Below are 16180 nucleotides of genomic sequence, written 5' to 3' on the forward strand. Positions count from 1 at the left end.
TAAAAAAAAATTAATACTTCTTTTAAAGCCCCATCCCTGACAGGGTTCCTAGAAAATATTGGCACGAGTTGTTCTACTTTATTTCTATTAGTACTTAACTTTTTTGTTGGTCCATCAAGAGCCAACTTTTAGTGTTGAAAAATAAAGCACTTGCACAAGTGCAAAAACTACAGTTCTTCAAGAGTCCAATGTAGGCTGGCTCCTAAGCATCAGATTTCACATACAGAAGTCAGGCCAGGTTTGGGAGCATATGCCGGTTCGACACTTCACTGCGTCAACCTTGGTCCTAGACTGCTCAGTCCTCCATGGTCCAGGACCACGCCCCATGTCCTCAGGTATCTTCCCAGCTGACCCCTCCATGACGTACTAGGCCGAACCTGAGATCTGGAGCAACCTACTGGGTCCTGGCCGCCCAGTATGTGATGGGTTGGATCAGGCCCAGGAAAGCCTGTAGAAAGGCAGCTACCTCTCCCTTATCCAGCAGTTGACCCTTCCTACCTTCCCTCTCCTGAGCGCGTCAACATTAGACATTGCATGTTCAGATACCATTACCTTACATGCCAGATAGACTTTTAAATGTGGCAATGCAGCAAAATAAAGGAAAATCCTGGAAACTATCTACATACTTTTCAATTATTATTTCTCTTCACCTTTTCTCTAAGTTGCTTGGAGTGTTCCTTTGTTTTCATGGTGTAATGGTAGCCGAGATCTTGATTAAGCAGTGACTGGACCTTCCAGACACAGGTGTCGTTATACTACTATCACTTGAGACACATTTACTGCACTCAGGGGATTCCTGTTTCACTAATTGTGAGATTACTAGTGCCAATTGACCAGACCTCTGTTGAATTAGGTCAGTGAGTTTCATTGATAAAACTTTGTATAAATGTTTTCATTTTGACATTAAAGAGTTTTTTTGTTTTGTCAAAAAGCCAAATAATATTGACCATGATTGATTAATGAAATCAATAAAAGGGTCAAACATCCAAGGGGGTGAATACTTTTTATAGGCACTTTATATCCATTGCATAGATGTGCCTGATGATGGGGAGTCTGGCAAACTCTCCCATAGTCATACCTATAGTAGAACCCCCAATATAAAGGTGGATAATAAGTTGTAGAATACAAGTTAAAATCTTTAAGCTTTAATAACAGCAGACCTTCTTTTAACTTCTGCATAACTGAGCCAAAGTGCTTTAAAGCTGATCATTTCCAGGTTTCAGGACTCAATACTGCACCACCCTATTTGCATTAAAGTGACATCTACTCTAATAATGAAGACTGTAACACACCTTTTTTTGTGTGATGCAATAAATTTAACAAATGCTTTGTCATGCTTGTAAGTGTTTAAAGATGCAATGCTACTCTTTAAAACATGCATCACATTCTTGATGAACATACCTTTTTTGTAAAAATATCCAACATTTTAAGATTTGGTCGTGCTGTGCTGGTTGTTTAAAGCCTGAATGGCCGTCTAAAATCAATCGGTCCTGCTCTGGAGTTTCAATCATGTTCATCAGCTCCTCTGCAGACAATAATCAAACCCATCTGCTGCTCAAAGGTACAACATGTTCACTCTCAGAGCTTTAGATTATATTACACAACACAGCCTGAGGGTTGAGGAGCTTTTTGAGTAAAGCGTAATCAAATTATAATGAGATATAAAGCCCGTAGTCGCTGCTGTTCTCTCAGACGTCCAGTCTTCATTTAGTTGCAGATGTATTTCCAGGTTTTATGAGGTTGTTTAACCGGCAGAGAACCCGCTCTGATGTTCTCCTGATAGCTGAAATTAATGTAACTTATCAGATTCATTACGCCATTGTTGGTTTATACAGCACTCTAATAAAGGTTTCTGGTAAACATTAGCAGTTGCCCCATGAGGACTAAATCATGAAATATGTCAAACAAAACTGCACCTCAAACAGGGCGCCACAAAAAAAAAAAGAACCTCTAATCTCTGTTTAAATGTTCAAACAATGAAAGACTTCTGACATGTTAATTTACACTTTTTGAGTTGTTCAAACCCGTCCTTCTTGTTAGTTAAATATTGGTGTTTTCAACATGTCCCTGAGCTGTTGAACTAGTTACGTCTCTGTTTGCTCAATGCTTTACTTTAGACTGGTTTAAGTACAGGACTTCAGGCTAATTCTTCACAGAAAGGGATTAAGATGAGTTAGCATATGACAGGAAAAGATACGAGGACCAAATGGTCCTCCAACTGGAGAAGTTTCATCTTTTCAGCAGCATGGTTTTAACAAAGGTCATCAGGTTATAAATGTACATACTGACACCAACTAGACTAATAAACATGATCTTTTAAATAGCCATAAATACATACACCTTTACTATTTTCCTCCCAAAAAAACTACAACGATACAGACGCCCCAAGTGGACATGCAATACACTATCTTACTCTGCTCCTTCTTGATAGTTATTTTTGGTGTTTCATGACCTCTTACATTATCATTTTAGGATATCTATGCTGATTTTCCAATGACAACTTTATTCCTCAGGATCATGAGGAAATGACAAAATCAGTTGTTATCAAAGAGGAAAGAAGTGCTGACATGCCAAGATAGTGTGACAAAAACCTTAAGATCTTGAGAAATCCAGGTGCTAAAATGTACTCATCATCAGGCTGATCCATCTTGCAATGCTTCAATCTACAACATTTGTGCCCGACCCCCGCCGAAAAAAAACGGTTCTGACCCATCAGTGTCATCTGAGAACAAGGCTACAGGCTGGGTTTAGTTATACTGGATGCCTATAGCAATGTCTGCCACCAGTGTAGCGATTAACTTGGATGTAGCTGTAGATTAGTGGCAATTTTATCAGAACTGGACCACATTTCTTTATGAACTACAAAGTAAAGAACAGCACTTAAAGCTGATGGAAAATATTTTTTGCCTTTCTCCTCACAAGCTTCACCACTAGTTTAGCATCATTACGGGTGGGGTTTAGTAATACTGTAAATCACTATAAACAAAGGGTGCTGCTGCTGCTGTAGCAATTACCTTAGATGTAGCTGTAGAAGTGCAGCAGTTTAATCAGACCTTGACCACATTTCTTTATTAAAACAAGAGCAACGAGCCACACTGAAAGCCTTTCTTGGCAGAGAAGATGTTTTTGCACATTTCTCTCTAAGCTTTGGAATGATTTTAGCCCTCGATAAGCTCCGCTGTTCATACACTTCAGCAGCGCTCGTCTGTACAACTCAGGTTAGTGGAAATGCTCATGCTGCTACCTCATTTTGTCTTATTGCTCCAATTGGCCCAACATGAATGTGACAAACAGAACGTTTGTCTAATCACCCCTGAGAATTCTTGAGAAGTCCTGCTCTTCCCAAACCCTTTGTATGAGAGGTTTCCCAAAAGAATGTAAAATATATATCCATGCAATGGGCATACGAAACAGTCAATCTGGGCTGTCAGGTTACCTTTCCCTTGTTTGTGTTTTTTTTCTTGTGGTGATCTCCCCCGATGAAATGGGACAACCTTCAAGTTCCTGATACGTCACCAGTAGTCACCAACAGCATTTCAATCCAGGAGAGATCTAATATGAGTTTAACAAAGATTTATTTTACAAGTTTGAAAATGAACTGCACTTGAAAATGTGTATTTACTAATCAGCAAACCACTGTTGTTGGGGAACAGCTGTTTAAAAGTGGTAATGATCTCCAGCTTCACTACACCAGTTCGATGTCAAGCATTTTGGGAGTGTTAGCAGTCCGAGGCCTGAAGATGCTTCCACTTTTGAACACTTTTTCTCCCTAATTATGTGGAATTCAGAAACATCAGTTTACTCTTTAGCAGTTATACCTTATAGTGTCCAGTTTTTATTCAACTGACTCCTCGATTCCAAATAAAAAGTATAGCAACAGGGCAAGTGAGTGGCGTGGATAGACTCAGGCTTTGCCCATTTATACAGTAGATGGGTGTTTTTAAAAACAGAGGTTTTCTTTTTCTATTTTTAATTCATATAAACAGTAATTGTTGATATCTTCTATTTTATTATATTTCATTTTTAAACCTCTTTGCTGTCTTTTTGATAAAATTTGTTATAAACACTCTGTTGACTCTATAAAGATCCCACATTGTGTATGAAAAGTGCTCTATAAATAAACTTGCCTAGTCTTGTTATTTGGAGGAAATAATTTGCCCTAAATACTATTCAAGATTCAGCTTGTCATTTTTTCATGCGCATTCATAAAAAGGCATGCGTAATCATTTAATGACAATACAATTAGTAAGCCCATTAAAATACTCTAAATTAAGAGTATTATGACGGATTGGATATACAACAAGCAATAAATATTTAGATAAGATCTTTGAAAAATAAATCCCAGGAAAATTAGTAAAATAAAGTACATGGTTGCATGTTCTTTTAAGGCTTCCGTAATTTGGTGACATTATGTTAGAGAAGACTGAAATACAGACGATTTAAAGTTTAATTCAGCAACTCGACATAAAACCTACATTTACAAAAAGCCTGTGAAACACCTGCTGAACAGTCGTTCTTATCACAGCTCCAGTATGACACTTAGACACGCGCTCTGTAAGAGTGATAGTGTTATTAGGGTGAAAGGTAAATGGTGCTGATGACACAAATCCTCTTGTCACTGTAACATTTTCACAACACATAGCCGCTGTACGGTTGCCAGCCCGCGGTGCATTCCTGGGGTTTCAGTCCGCTCCCACCCCTCTGAAGGCTCAATGGTATGGTCTGCCTTCTCGTGACGTCAGAGCGTCTGACTTCATAGGATAAATAGTGGAGCTCTGCGCCATGAGGCTGAGGCTTAGGGATCAATACACCGAAAGAGTGGTGCTGTCCTTTAACTGAGCAACTACGAGGCACTGCTTCTGAGAAGAATAACTAGTTAGCTTCTTAATAACGTCATAACAGTTTTAGAATTCACACCAGCAGCCGCCGTGAACGACAATGAACGGACAGATGAACGGTTTTCATAACTCCCTCATTGACGAGGACTGCTTCTTGTTCACCTCAGAATCGGTCGGAGAAGGACACCCTGGTGAGACTCGATATACCGTCATTTTAACAGCTTTTCTTAGATAGTTAACCTCTCTGTTGATATTGAAGCCTCTGTTTTCAATTTTTATGGCTTTAGCGGCAGTTTAAATGAATGAAGATATGATGTAAATTAGAGCGTAACGGCCTCTTCCGCTGCTTGAATACAGCTGGGCCGGTTTCAGCAGAGCACGCGCTACTTGCTAACGTTAGCTGGCTAATCTGAAGGCTGAAGATAGGGCGATGTTGCGCGACATGTTTATCAACACCAGACCTCAAAATATCCGTTTTAAACGTTGACATTTGCCACAAGCGTTGTAGAAAGACATACTGTAGTTATTATGATGCCTGTAACCGTCATTAAATACCGTTAACCTGATAGACGTTTATGGTTGAACGTGCCAGGACTACCACTGAGGCACGAGGGGTACAGAGAACTGAGACTATAAATGTTATAAATGTGCCTTATCGTTGTGGTTTGGTTGTTGGTGTTTAATTACATGCTCCGTATATGTTGTAGTCCAGTACAGGAGTGTTATCACTCTCGCTTTCCGGTTGCCGGTTAATTGCGCGCGCTCCTTTCCCCACCACATGTGCGCATGCTGAAATGGCGACTATCCTAGCTACTCCCACTGAGCACGAGCCAAGCTTGGGTTGCTAATGTGCCAGAGTCAACGTTGTACTTATAAAGAAACCGCTCCTGTTTTCCTAAGAATCGATGTTTTGTTAGGTACAGAAAAATATCCGATCGGGCTTCTCTAGAAACTGCCACAGGCAAAAGAGCAATTTCTAAACTAAATTGTCAATGCATGGGTGAAATGATGCCAACGTGCACGAATTTTTCTGCAATTAGTTGGAACAGAAAACAAACTACCCAACATTGGGTGCCTATTACTTGTGTTTTTTGCTGGTGTGGTATCAGATTTGAAAAAATAATAATCCACTGCTATTTTTATATGTGCGGCTCAAATGTGGAATTGTGAATTATTAAAACTCAATCTTGTGATACACCACAGCTATTAGTTGTAGGGTAGAATTTAGATAATTTGTCAATATTATAAGAGACAAGATAAGATATTCCTTTATTAGTCCCACAAGGGAAAGTTCCAAATATTTAATTACAAAATGCAGTTTAGCAGCTCTTTATCAGTGACAGCACAGATAAAATAGAGAAACAGTCACCAGCAATGTTTTGCAAGAACTCAAACAGTTTACGCCAGCTAGAGTTGTGCCATAGTCAGTCATTGTTGGTGTTAAATTATAGTATTATTGTTTTTCAGACAAGATCTGTGACCAGATTAGTGATGCAGTTCTGGACGCCCATCTCAAACAGGACCCTGATGCCAAGGTTGCATGTGGTAAGAATTATACATTTTTTCCCATTTGCTCATTAAATCTCCATTTTATAATGACAGTCTGCTGAGATCAGTGCTGTTTTTATCTAGGGTTGCTGTGCAGCTTTAGTATTAAATGATAAATAGCTAAATAAAAAATCAAATATGAACATCTAATCAGTTAAAATGATTGCATGCATATTAATACACACATGCATACTATCAAATCATGACCTTTCTAATGTTATCACATTTTATAACAGTTGCAATTACTTCCCAAAATATGTTGGACATAAGCTCTTTAAAGCCACATATTCGTTTCGGATTCTGTTACTGACAGTTAAATTTTGAGTCTGACTGATTTTCTTACATCTTTTTTTTGCCTTGTGCAGAGACTGTTGCCAAAACTGGGATGATTCTGCTGGCTGGGGAAGTGACATCTCGTGCCACAGTGGACTACCAGAAAGTTGTCCGCGAAACCATCCGCCAAATTGGATATGATGACTCCTGCAAAGGTCAGGCACTGTTTTCTCTTTGGTATCATTTATGAAAGGTGAAGGGTGGAATTTTTGGGGTGTTATATGAAAAAAACTTGCCTGGTCAGATAGTACAGCAACAAAATTGGAGGTTCTGCACATCGGTATTGGGTAATTTATTATATAAATCTTTAAAAAATTGCAGACGAACTGCTGTGTTCTGTCTGAACTGCACTTAACCACTGGCAGCATTTCGGTTCTGAAATGTGGCCAATTTTTGTGCTATTTAGACTGTAGTGGAGCTTGCTTGCAGTCTGAGAAGGATTTAGTTCTCTCCTTTGTGCCCAAATAATAAGAGGTCGTTTTTTAAGCCTTTATACTTTTTTACCTGTTAATCAATAAAAATGCAGAAATGTATACTACTTTGATATCAAACATTTTAAAGGGATGCCGTTTTAAAAATGGACCATTTTAGGATGGTGTATTTACCTGCTGTTATGTTTCTCCTGCACAGGCTTTGACTATAAGACCTGTAATGTGCTTGTTGCCTTGGAGCAGCAGTCTCCTGACATCGCTCAAGGTGTTCACATCGACCGCAATGAGGAGGACATTGGAGCAGGGGACCAGGTCTGTGGCCTTAAGCATTTTAGGCTTCTTTTTCTCTGCCAGTCTTTAAAATGACTTGGACACTAAAATTCTCTTACTCTGCAGGGTTTGATGTTTGGATACGCCACTGATGAGACAGAGGAGTGTATGCCTCTTACTGTCATCCTTGCCCACAAGCTGAACGCCAAGATGGCTGAGCTGCGTCGCAATGGTACCCTCCCATGGCTCCGACCGGACTCAAAGACACAGGTAGAACTGTCATGCTAACCTTTATCAGCTGCTATGAGTTATTAAGATTGATTTCTGTAAACTCATCTTAACTTGTACTATCCTGTCAGGTGACCGTCCAGTACCGCCAGGACCGTGGCGCCATGCTTCCTGTGCGTGTGCACACAATCGTCATCTCTGTGCAGCATGACGAAGACGTCTGCCTGGAGGAGATGAGAGATGCCCTGAAGGAGAAAGTCATCAAGGCTGTGGTTCCCTGCATCTATTTGGACGATGACACCATCTACCATCTGCAGCCAAGCGGGCGTTTTGTCATTGGAGGCCCACAGGTACTTCACAACAGAGGAAAAACATTTTTTTTTTTACCCGCTAAATCATTTACCTGGTATAACCCAATATTGCATATTTTCCTCTCACAGGGTGATGCTGGTCTGACTGGACGTAAAATCATTGTGGACACTTATGGAGGCTGGGGAGCTCATGGCGGTGGCGCATTCTCGGGCAAGGATTACACAAAGGTGGACCGCTCTGCGGCTTACGCTGCACGCTGGGTGGCCAAGTCTCTGGTGAAGGCTGAGCTGTGCAGGAGGGTGTTGGTCCAGGTGAATTACACCATCCAATCCTCCCATCTTCTCTTAAATGTGCAGGGCTGCGAGAGCTCTTTTGGTGTGTATAAAAATGCTTGACTTGTGTGTGTTTGTACATGTTGTATTAGGTGTCTTATGCTATCGGAGTTGCCCATCCACTCTCCATTTCTATCTTCCACTATGGGACCTCCAACAAGAGTGAGAGAGAGCTGCTTGATATTGTGAAGAAGAACTTTGACCTGCGTCCTGGAGTCATTGTCAGGTAGTGTATAACATCTGAAGCAGCAGCGCCTGGTTTTTCCCTTTTTCTTGTGCCTTAATATGGTCAAATGTCGCCCCTTTGCACTAGATTTTAGTGAGGGTGATTGAGACTCAGACCCGCTGCCGGCATTTTGTTTTGATTTATTTTTACTCAGTTACACGGTAGTGTTACTAATCGCACATTCTTGCATTATTTGGGTCAGAAGTCACAGTTAGATATTTATTACATTTAGTCGTGTAGCTCACTTAGAAAAGTTTCCTTTTTAAAAAATGGGATGAGTGTGGTTTCCATCTGCAAGCTGCAGCGACATACTGCTCAGGGATGAGATTGGTTGGTAAGTTGCGAAGCACCACATGATTCCCTCTTCACCAGCTGCTCTTACAAACCTCTTGGATTTTTTTTTTCTTCTTTGCTTACACCAGTCAGCCACAATATGACCTACCTATGCAGTCGATAACAACAATTCTACCATAAATGGTAACGTTCCTAGGCGAAGAATTTAACACCCAATTCAACTCCAATAATAGTGTTGTCAACTAGTCTACAGTCAAGAAAAATTGTAAAATTTCACACTAAACATTAAACAATTTGGAGTTTGTTCACAAAATGTAGCCAGCCTTTAATTCTCTTTGCAGGTTAATGTCCACATTCCTGTGCTGAATATCATAACTGAATGCTTCCGTTATACATCAGTAAAGTCTGGCACAGCCACATCAACTTACTCCCCATTTTTTAGGTCAAAATGGTACTAAACAGTGCTGTTCCCATGAGATGCTATCAGTTCACCACAGTTTACATTGGATTAAAGAGCATTTTGGCAGTAGCCATTAACCACAGCTACAGAGGCAGCGAGTGGTGGTCAGCTGTGTTACAGTTTAGGCGGAGCATTTGACCAGGAATATGGGCCTGAACAGATTTAAAAATCCTAAGAATAGCTTTAACTGTAATTCTGCTGCTGACTAAGGAGGGATCCAACTTTAGCTGCTTGGACAGCTAATCGCGTACATCTCTACCCATGAAATACACTGGCCCACATCCATGTCTTTTTAAATCATCAGTTATTTTTAACATTTCACTTGATTAGTTTTGCAGCTGATGCCAATCATCTGAGTGAGCGCTACAAATCTGGTACCTATTAGTTTTGAGACAGCAGCTAGTCTAGCAGTTGGTCAGTCTACTAAGCTTTGTAGAGCACTGGGACTTCCTATAGGTGGCAGCGTAACCTGATGAAAGGAGCACAGATGTCATCCTTGTTTAGTCAACATGCTTTTACAGTGCAATAACCTCCCAAGAAGCAATGAAACAGATCCTACAGTAAGGACAACTGAATTACACAATGCTACGATTCACTCATTTCATGTGTTGATTTATTAACACTCATAAAAAAAAGCCTGTTGAATAGGATAAATCAGTGGCTCTCAAAAGGTGTGACGAGGACACGCTTGCTGTGAAACAAGTTTAAGCATGCCATGAGAATTTGTACAGCCATGTATCATAACTACAACTATACACCAACTAAAAATACTGTAAACCCTGTTAAGGAAGATATTTTGCACGGTTTTCGTTGAGATTTTGGTCTGGGCAAACTGAGTTCGAAAACCATTGGGCTAAACATTGCAAATGTTGAAAAGAATAAAAGACGGTAGGTCTCAGAACTTAAACTTGGTTACATTAATCAAAAACCTTACTGTCCTCATTTTAAAGTTGCGTTCGAGCAAATCATCATGTTTAATTTATCCTCTTACTTTTATAACCACCGGACTTCAAATACATTATGCAGCATTACGTCACTTTGTTTCATTAGGTAACTAGCTGTTTTGCCAGCCTTAACAAGTATTTAGACATTGGATTAATATCTTTAATGGCACTCAAAACAAAGTTTTGAGGATTTTACAACAGCCGCTTCAAGTGGATTAGGATGATTAACTCACAGCACACTACACACGCAGTGCTTCTCTTTTGCAGACAGAATCTACATTTTAGAGGTGAGCAAATCGGTGATGACAATTATTTACTCTGGTCTACTGATCTCATGTTTATAAATAATGAAAATCCTCCCATAATGATCAGTTCCCCCAATGGGGTCATCTACACCAACATCCACTAGAACGTCATCAATGAATATAAAGTGGAATAATCCCCTCTCTCTGAAATCTGTTCATTCCACAACATTTGATGGCTGATGTTAAACTGATGCATCTGTGCGTCTCTACTGAAAAGCTAAGCCAACTTGCCCTCCAAAGTCAGATGTGATTTATTATCAGTCAGGGCTGACAGCATTATGTCAATAAATATAAAGCGGAATAATCCCCTCTCTGACCAAAATCTTCAACAGTAATGGCTCATCAAGGTAGAATTTATGGTAGAGGTGCTTTGTTGGATTGCACTGGTGACCATAATGTTAAGGCTGATCGCAGTTTGATTGTGTATGAGGATGAAAGTGTGCATATAAAGACGTGTGGTGTGACTACTGCTAAATTTATTGATTATGTATTCCAGGGAGCTGGATCTGAAGAAGCCCATGTATCAGAGGACTGCTGCCTATGGCCACTTTGGCCGAGACGCCTTCCCATGGGAGGTGCCCAAAAAGTTAAAGTACTAAACCTGTTAAGCTTTTCCCCCCAGGCTTGTTGGTGTATACTACAGAGAAGCCTCCAAGGTCCCGGGGGTGAAATGCGCTCATCTCTCATAATGGCAACTTTAAACACATGACTCCTCTCCTCACTCTACCCCCTCTTTTTGTCTTGTTACTGTTTTCTGCTGGTTACAGTGTCACTGGGTCGTAGGAGGCTTGCCTCAGATACTTGATGTTGAAAGAAGCGGATGGGTTCCATGAACTCATGCTCCATAGTGCTCTAAGTTGTCCTCCCTCGTCTTTAGGTTCCCCCGCTTCTCGTAGACCCACAGTAGCTGCGTTCTCCTTTCAGCATTCCACACCTTTCAGTATCATCAGTCTAACATTCAGCGTCATGGCGATAGCATATTAGGCTATATGCGATACCCCTCTTAATTTACGGGTGCTACTGATGTAAGAAGTCTGATCAACACCTAAAATTCATTTAAGAGCATAATTTGGTCGTTTGGATCTGCAGCATTATGAATATTCGTTCTAAACATTCCTCCTTGGTCCGTCTGTTTTGAATTTTCACTGGCCCGGTGTTCTTTTCCTTTTTGTTTGTTTACTTCCCTCAACTTTGTGGAGGATGCTAGAATGGCACAATTAAAATTCAAAGCGTTGTTGCCGTTTTCACAAAAATGCTATGCATTGCAGGCTAAAGGGTGAGCCAAATCCTAAATGAAGCTCTTAAGTGAGCATAAAGCCTCAGATGCCTCTACAGACCTTTGCTGTTTTCTGACGTAATACAGAAAAGTCAGAAGCTGCTATGTCACTGCTCTGGTCTGCAGGGGTGTTGGTGATACTTGATAGAGATGAAAAATTGGATTGTTTATGCATTGAAATTCTATTTTAAATGAGTCCTTTTTTAAATGTAGTTTCACTTTTTTATGGTTTGAAGTGACTAAAGGCCCTTGTGCTCCTTGAGGAGATTGATGGCAGGTGTAGCTACAGAGAAACCTGGTGCCCATCTTTAGCCTTGAAGGAGCATGTTCTTTGCCACAGAGTCTTATTGGCTAGGACTCGAACCTCAACACTATTTATTTGTTCTCTGAAACCGGGCGTGGATACAGAGAAGCCAGGGTTTCAGAAGGCAGCTTTAAACACAACATGGATACTGAATCTTGAATACCTTTTTGACTTGATCATTTTTCAGTGTTTGGCTGGAGGCTCCAGAGTGTTGTACAGAAAAGCTTTGGTCCGCCTACGCTGGCTACTGTTAATGACTATTTTACAATCTTTTTTTATTTTTGGACTGTAGATCTTATTATGAAGTGGGTTGGTGTTGAAATCCCATTAAAATGTCTGGTGCAATGCTTTGGCTCATACCTATCCTCATTAATGGGACGCTGACATTTGGTTGGTGTAGTACAGAGAAACCAGCCTCGTTTACACGGCCGTCTCATGGGTGGGATAGAGTTTCGACTTTTGGTTTTGTTCCCTTTTACCTCTCGGAGGTCATCCCGTTGGCTACAGTAAGTGTAAGAGTGCCTTTTCTATTTCCTCTACTCCCTGTTTGCTTTTCTTCTCCTGCCAACATGCATTCAACAGAAGGAACACGTAGCTCAAACTGTAATGCTTCATGTCTTGACTGGGTAGTTTCTTTATGCTCTGTAATAAACAACTACTCCCTTAAACTACTGGTGTTTGTGCCGTTTATTCTTATTGAGTGGCAAAACTCATCTAATAGAGATGCGCAGTACTATCGGCATGCTATTGGTATCGGCAGATGTTGGCTTAAAAAGTTAATATCAGCAGATATGAAAACAGTTTCAGCATAGCATTAAAAATGTCTTAAATTAGTTTTTTGAAAATGTAAGATCTTAAAGTGTCTTTATTTGTGAGTGGTCTTAAATTTTAGAGTGTGCCTTGGTCGATTCATACAAGTCTTGTTTGTACCTTTAAAACTTAAATCATACATTTTATGGTGTTTCTCCACCTGTCAGTTCGATTCATAGCATTCAAGGCTGGTTAAATGTTTTCACAAACTTCTTAGAAGAGAAACTAGGGAGAGCAAGTTCAGGGAAATTTGTCTTGAAGATAAAAATGGCTGGTTGGTCCAAGAGTACATGTGCTTTTTGTTGAAAAAATGGCATGAATTTTTTGGTTGGGTCTTAAGCTGGTCCTGAAGATTCTGAAATGTTTAAAAATGGTGTGCAGCAACTCTGAAAACTAGTTATGCACTAACTGTGAAGTGAAGGCCGATACAGTGTTTAAATTTACAATTTAGCTGATTCTGTTTTGATGGGGGTGTTCTCATCCCTTTTTGGTGTAAAACTACTAGTATACCAATGTATTTTTGACTAATACCCTATAAAATTCTTGTATGAGAGTCGGCTACTAGATATAACAGATGTGAACACAAAACTGACACGACAGATCAGCACTGGCAACTGAAATCTGTTCATTCCACAACATTTGATGGCTGATGTTAAACCGATGAATTGGTGCGTCTCTACTGAAAAGCTAAGCCAACTTGCCCTCCAAAATCAGATGTGATTTATTATCAGTCAGGGCTGACAGCATTTTTTGCAGTTACTAAAAACCTAAAACTGGTGAATTCATTTTCTCTTGCTTTATCGTTCCTTTTAGCACACTTTGGTTAAACCTGCTGCAGCGTCTCCCTGCAGCCACATTGATGTCAAACAAGTCTACTGCTGTTCCTTAATGTCACATTTCACTTAAAGACAGATCAATGGACATGTTATGGGTTATCAAACATTTACCCTTTTCCTGTGTCCTCGAAGATCCATGACAAGATCCTTTTTTCAACAGTTAAATCTCTGATCTACTCAAAGTTCTCTTCTTTTTTCAAAATAAAAGCAGACCTGTACCCAAACAGGAAGTCAGTTACCCCTAGTTTGAAAGGTGCTGTGTGTAAAACGGGATTTTTAATCTTGCAAAGCAGATGGATACGCCTGTTTCCTTGTTTTTCACTGGTGAATCCATTTTGTTAAGCTCCCGTCTGAACCGTTTGGGCCCAGTTAGACAGTGACAGGACCAATCAGCGACGAGGGGCAGTACTTTAGGGCAGGCAGAGTCGTGACGTAAACAGCAGCAGGAGCTGGTGCAGTTATGGAGGAAGAGATTAGCGTGGATGCTGCTTAAGCACCATTATTATCAGGACTTGATGACATGTCTTCATGAAAAGAAGAACAAAGAACAGCAGTAAGTTGTTTTCTTTTCAAAAACGACAAAAGTCAAGTACTTACATGTCTATAGTCGCCATGTTTCGCATTATTCCTCACTAGCTGCACGTGGAGCTCAATAGCAGCTACGTTATGTGTTTAGTTGCTCTTATTGGCCTGTAGGGATGTGACAGAGCATTCATCCAATCAAACTCCGAGTTTTTTTCAAATCCTCTGCCTTTTCTCGTACGTTTCCTATTGAAGCTTTCCCAGATGGATGTGTGAAACACATCCATCTGGCGTGTCAGGTTAGGGAATTTTAGCATCTAACAGTCAAATGATTGCAATGCTAACTTCTGTAGTGGACAACCTGTAGTATGCCAAATATCCGTGTCAATTTGGTCCCTTCTGTGCCAAAATCCAAGATGGTGGACTTCCTGAAGGGGACCCTGCCTATGTTTGACTAAAAGTCTTTTCTAAGTTAATATGAATACAAAAGTTTTACATACTCAGGTGATAATACACTAATTTGATGGGACTGAATATGATTATTGTTTTATTTTAACCAGGTGTGTTCTGCTCAATGCTACATGGCTAAACATTACACACTGCACCTTTAAGACAGTGCAAAAATGAAACTGAAACTGGTTGAAATGCAACAACGTAATTTTAAAATGTGACATAAAGGGAGATTATTCACGCTGAACCACAGAAAATCAGGGAGTAATTGTGATCAAAAATTTCAGTCTGCTGACAGCTCTAATAATACTACTGAATCAGTAATCGGTGCTAGCCTCCAGGCTAACACTTGCCAGCTTTGGGTGCAAAAATGTCTATGGTTATTTTTGGGTTCACATGTTCCCTTGAAGATTATCCCTGGTTCTTCTTCCTTTGTTCAGGTCATGGCAGGTGTTACGAGGTAGTTCAGTTTGCCCGACTTCTTTATTAACACTTCTAAAAAAAAAACGGCTCATAGCCCTTTAAGAAAAGGGGTCAACAACTTTGAATAGGCTAAGTTTTAGGTCGATCCAACAGCAGATAGAGTATAACAGTTAAAAATGTGGATTACACTGAAAACATAATACAGACATATTTCTCTTAGATTTTTTCCCCTCTCTATGTCCAGCCCACACCTACTCTTCAGTTTTATTCAGCATCAGTGTGATGTTTAAAAAACAATGAGAATGTTTGTGTATGTTTTTAAATTTCTTACATGTTTGATTTCATCAAGCATTTCTATTTTTAGCGTTTAATTGAGATGCGTCTGGCTGCAGACCTCTGTGGTGGGGCGTTTTGGGCTCATCTTGGCAGACCTCTACAATGGGGCGACCCAGGCAGTGGGGTGGGACGTGATGTACTAACCCTTGTTTGGTTTTTCCTTACTTACCCTAACTCTAACCCTCTTTGGGCTTTCCTTCTGAAAAAATAGCCACTTTAACCACCGGTCTGCACCAGATGAGGCCAAAATGCCCCTGCACAAAGGTCTGCAGCCACTGCCAGATCCTCTTGGTTTAATCTCTTGGCCTTCAAGAGACTCATCCATTAGTAAAAGGTCTCTTTTCAATGGCAAAGTCTTGGAGAAATACCAATTGTGCACTTCAATTTGGGTGAACAAAGCTCCCTCAGTTTTATTATCTGGCTAATCATGACGAAGCAGAAACCTTAAACCACATTCAGGTCCCAAAAGAATCGTCCTTATGTGTTTTTACATCAGAGGTTTTCCCATCATGAGTCATGTAACAGTCTATTAAAAGTAAGTTTTTCCCACCATCAGTATTAAAAGCACAAAATATTTTTTGAACTTTGTCTAGGTTATCATTTTTTAAATATATTAGTCATTTTGAGCTTTAAAGTACTGCTAAAACAAATATAAAACAGTTTGGTTTTGTAGTATAAATGACTGTCTTTATAAAGCAAATA

The 16180-nt window shown here is 40.1% G+C and overlaps 1 protein-coding gene across 1 annotated transcript; it reads left to right on the forward strand.

Annotated features, from left to right (window-relative positions):
• Positions 1 to 4765: 4765 nt before the first annotated feature.
• mat2ab (methionine adenosyltransferase II, alpha b) lies at positions 4766 to 12769 on the forward strand. Its single transcript, XM_041787368.1, has 9 exons — positions 4766 to 5029; positions 6306 to 6383; positions 6752 to 6874; positions 7350 to 7462; positions 7547 to 7690; positions 7780 to 7998; positions 8089 to 8271; positions 8385 to 8518; positions 11018 to 12769. Exons 1-9 carry the CDS (start codon positions 4939 to 4941, stop codon positions 11118 to 11120), a joined length of 1188 nt encoding a protein of 395 aa, XP_041643302.1. The 5' UTR covers positions 4766 to 4938; the 3' UTR covers positions 11121 to 12769.
• Positions 12770 to 16180: the final 3411 nt, after the last annotated feature.

This window comes from Cheilinus undulatus, linkage group 5 (assembly GCF_018320785.1).
Source record: "Cheilinus undulatus linkage group 5, ASM1832078v1, whole genome shotgun sequence".
Taxonomy (NCBI): domain Eukaryota; kingdom Metazoa; phylum Chordata; class Actinopteri; order Labriformes; family Labridae; genus Cheilinus; species Cheilinus undulatus.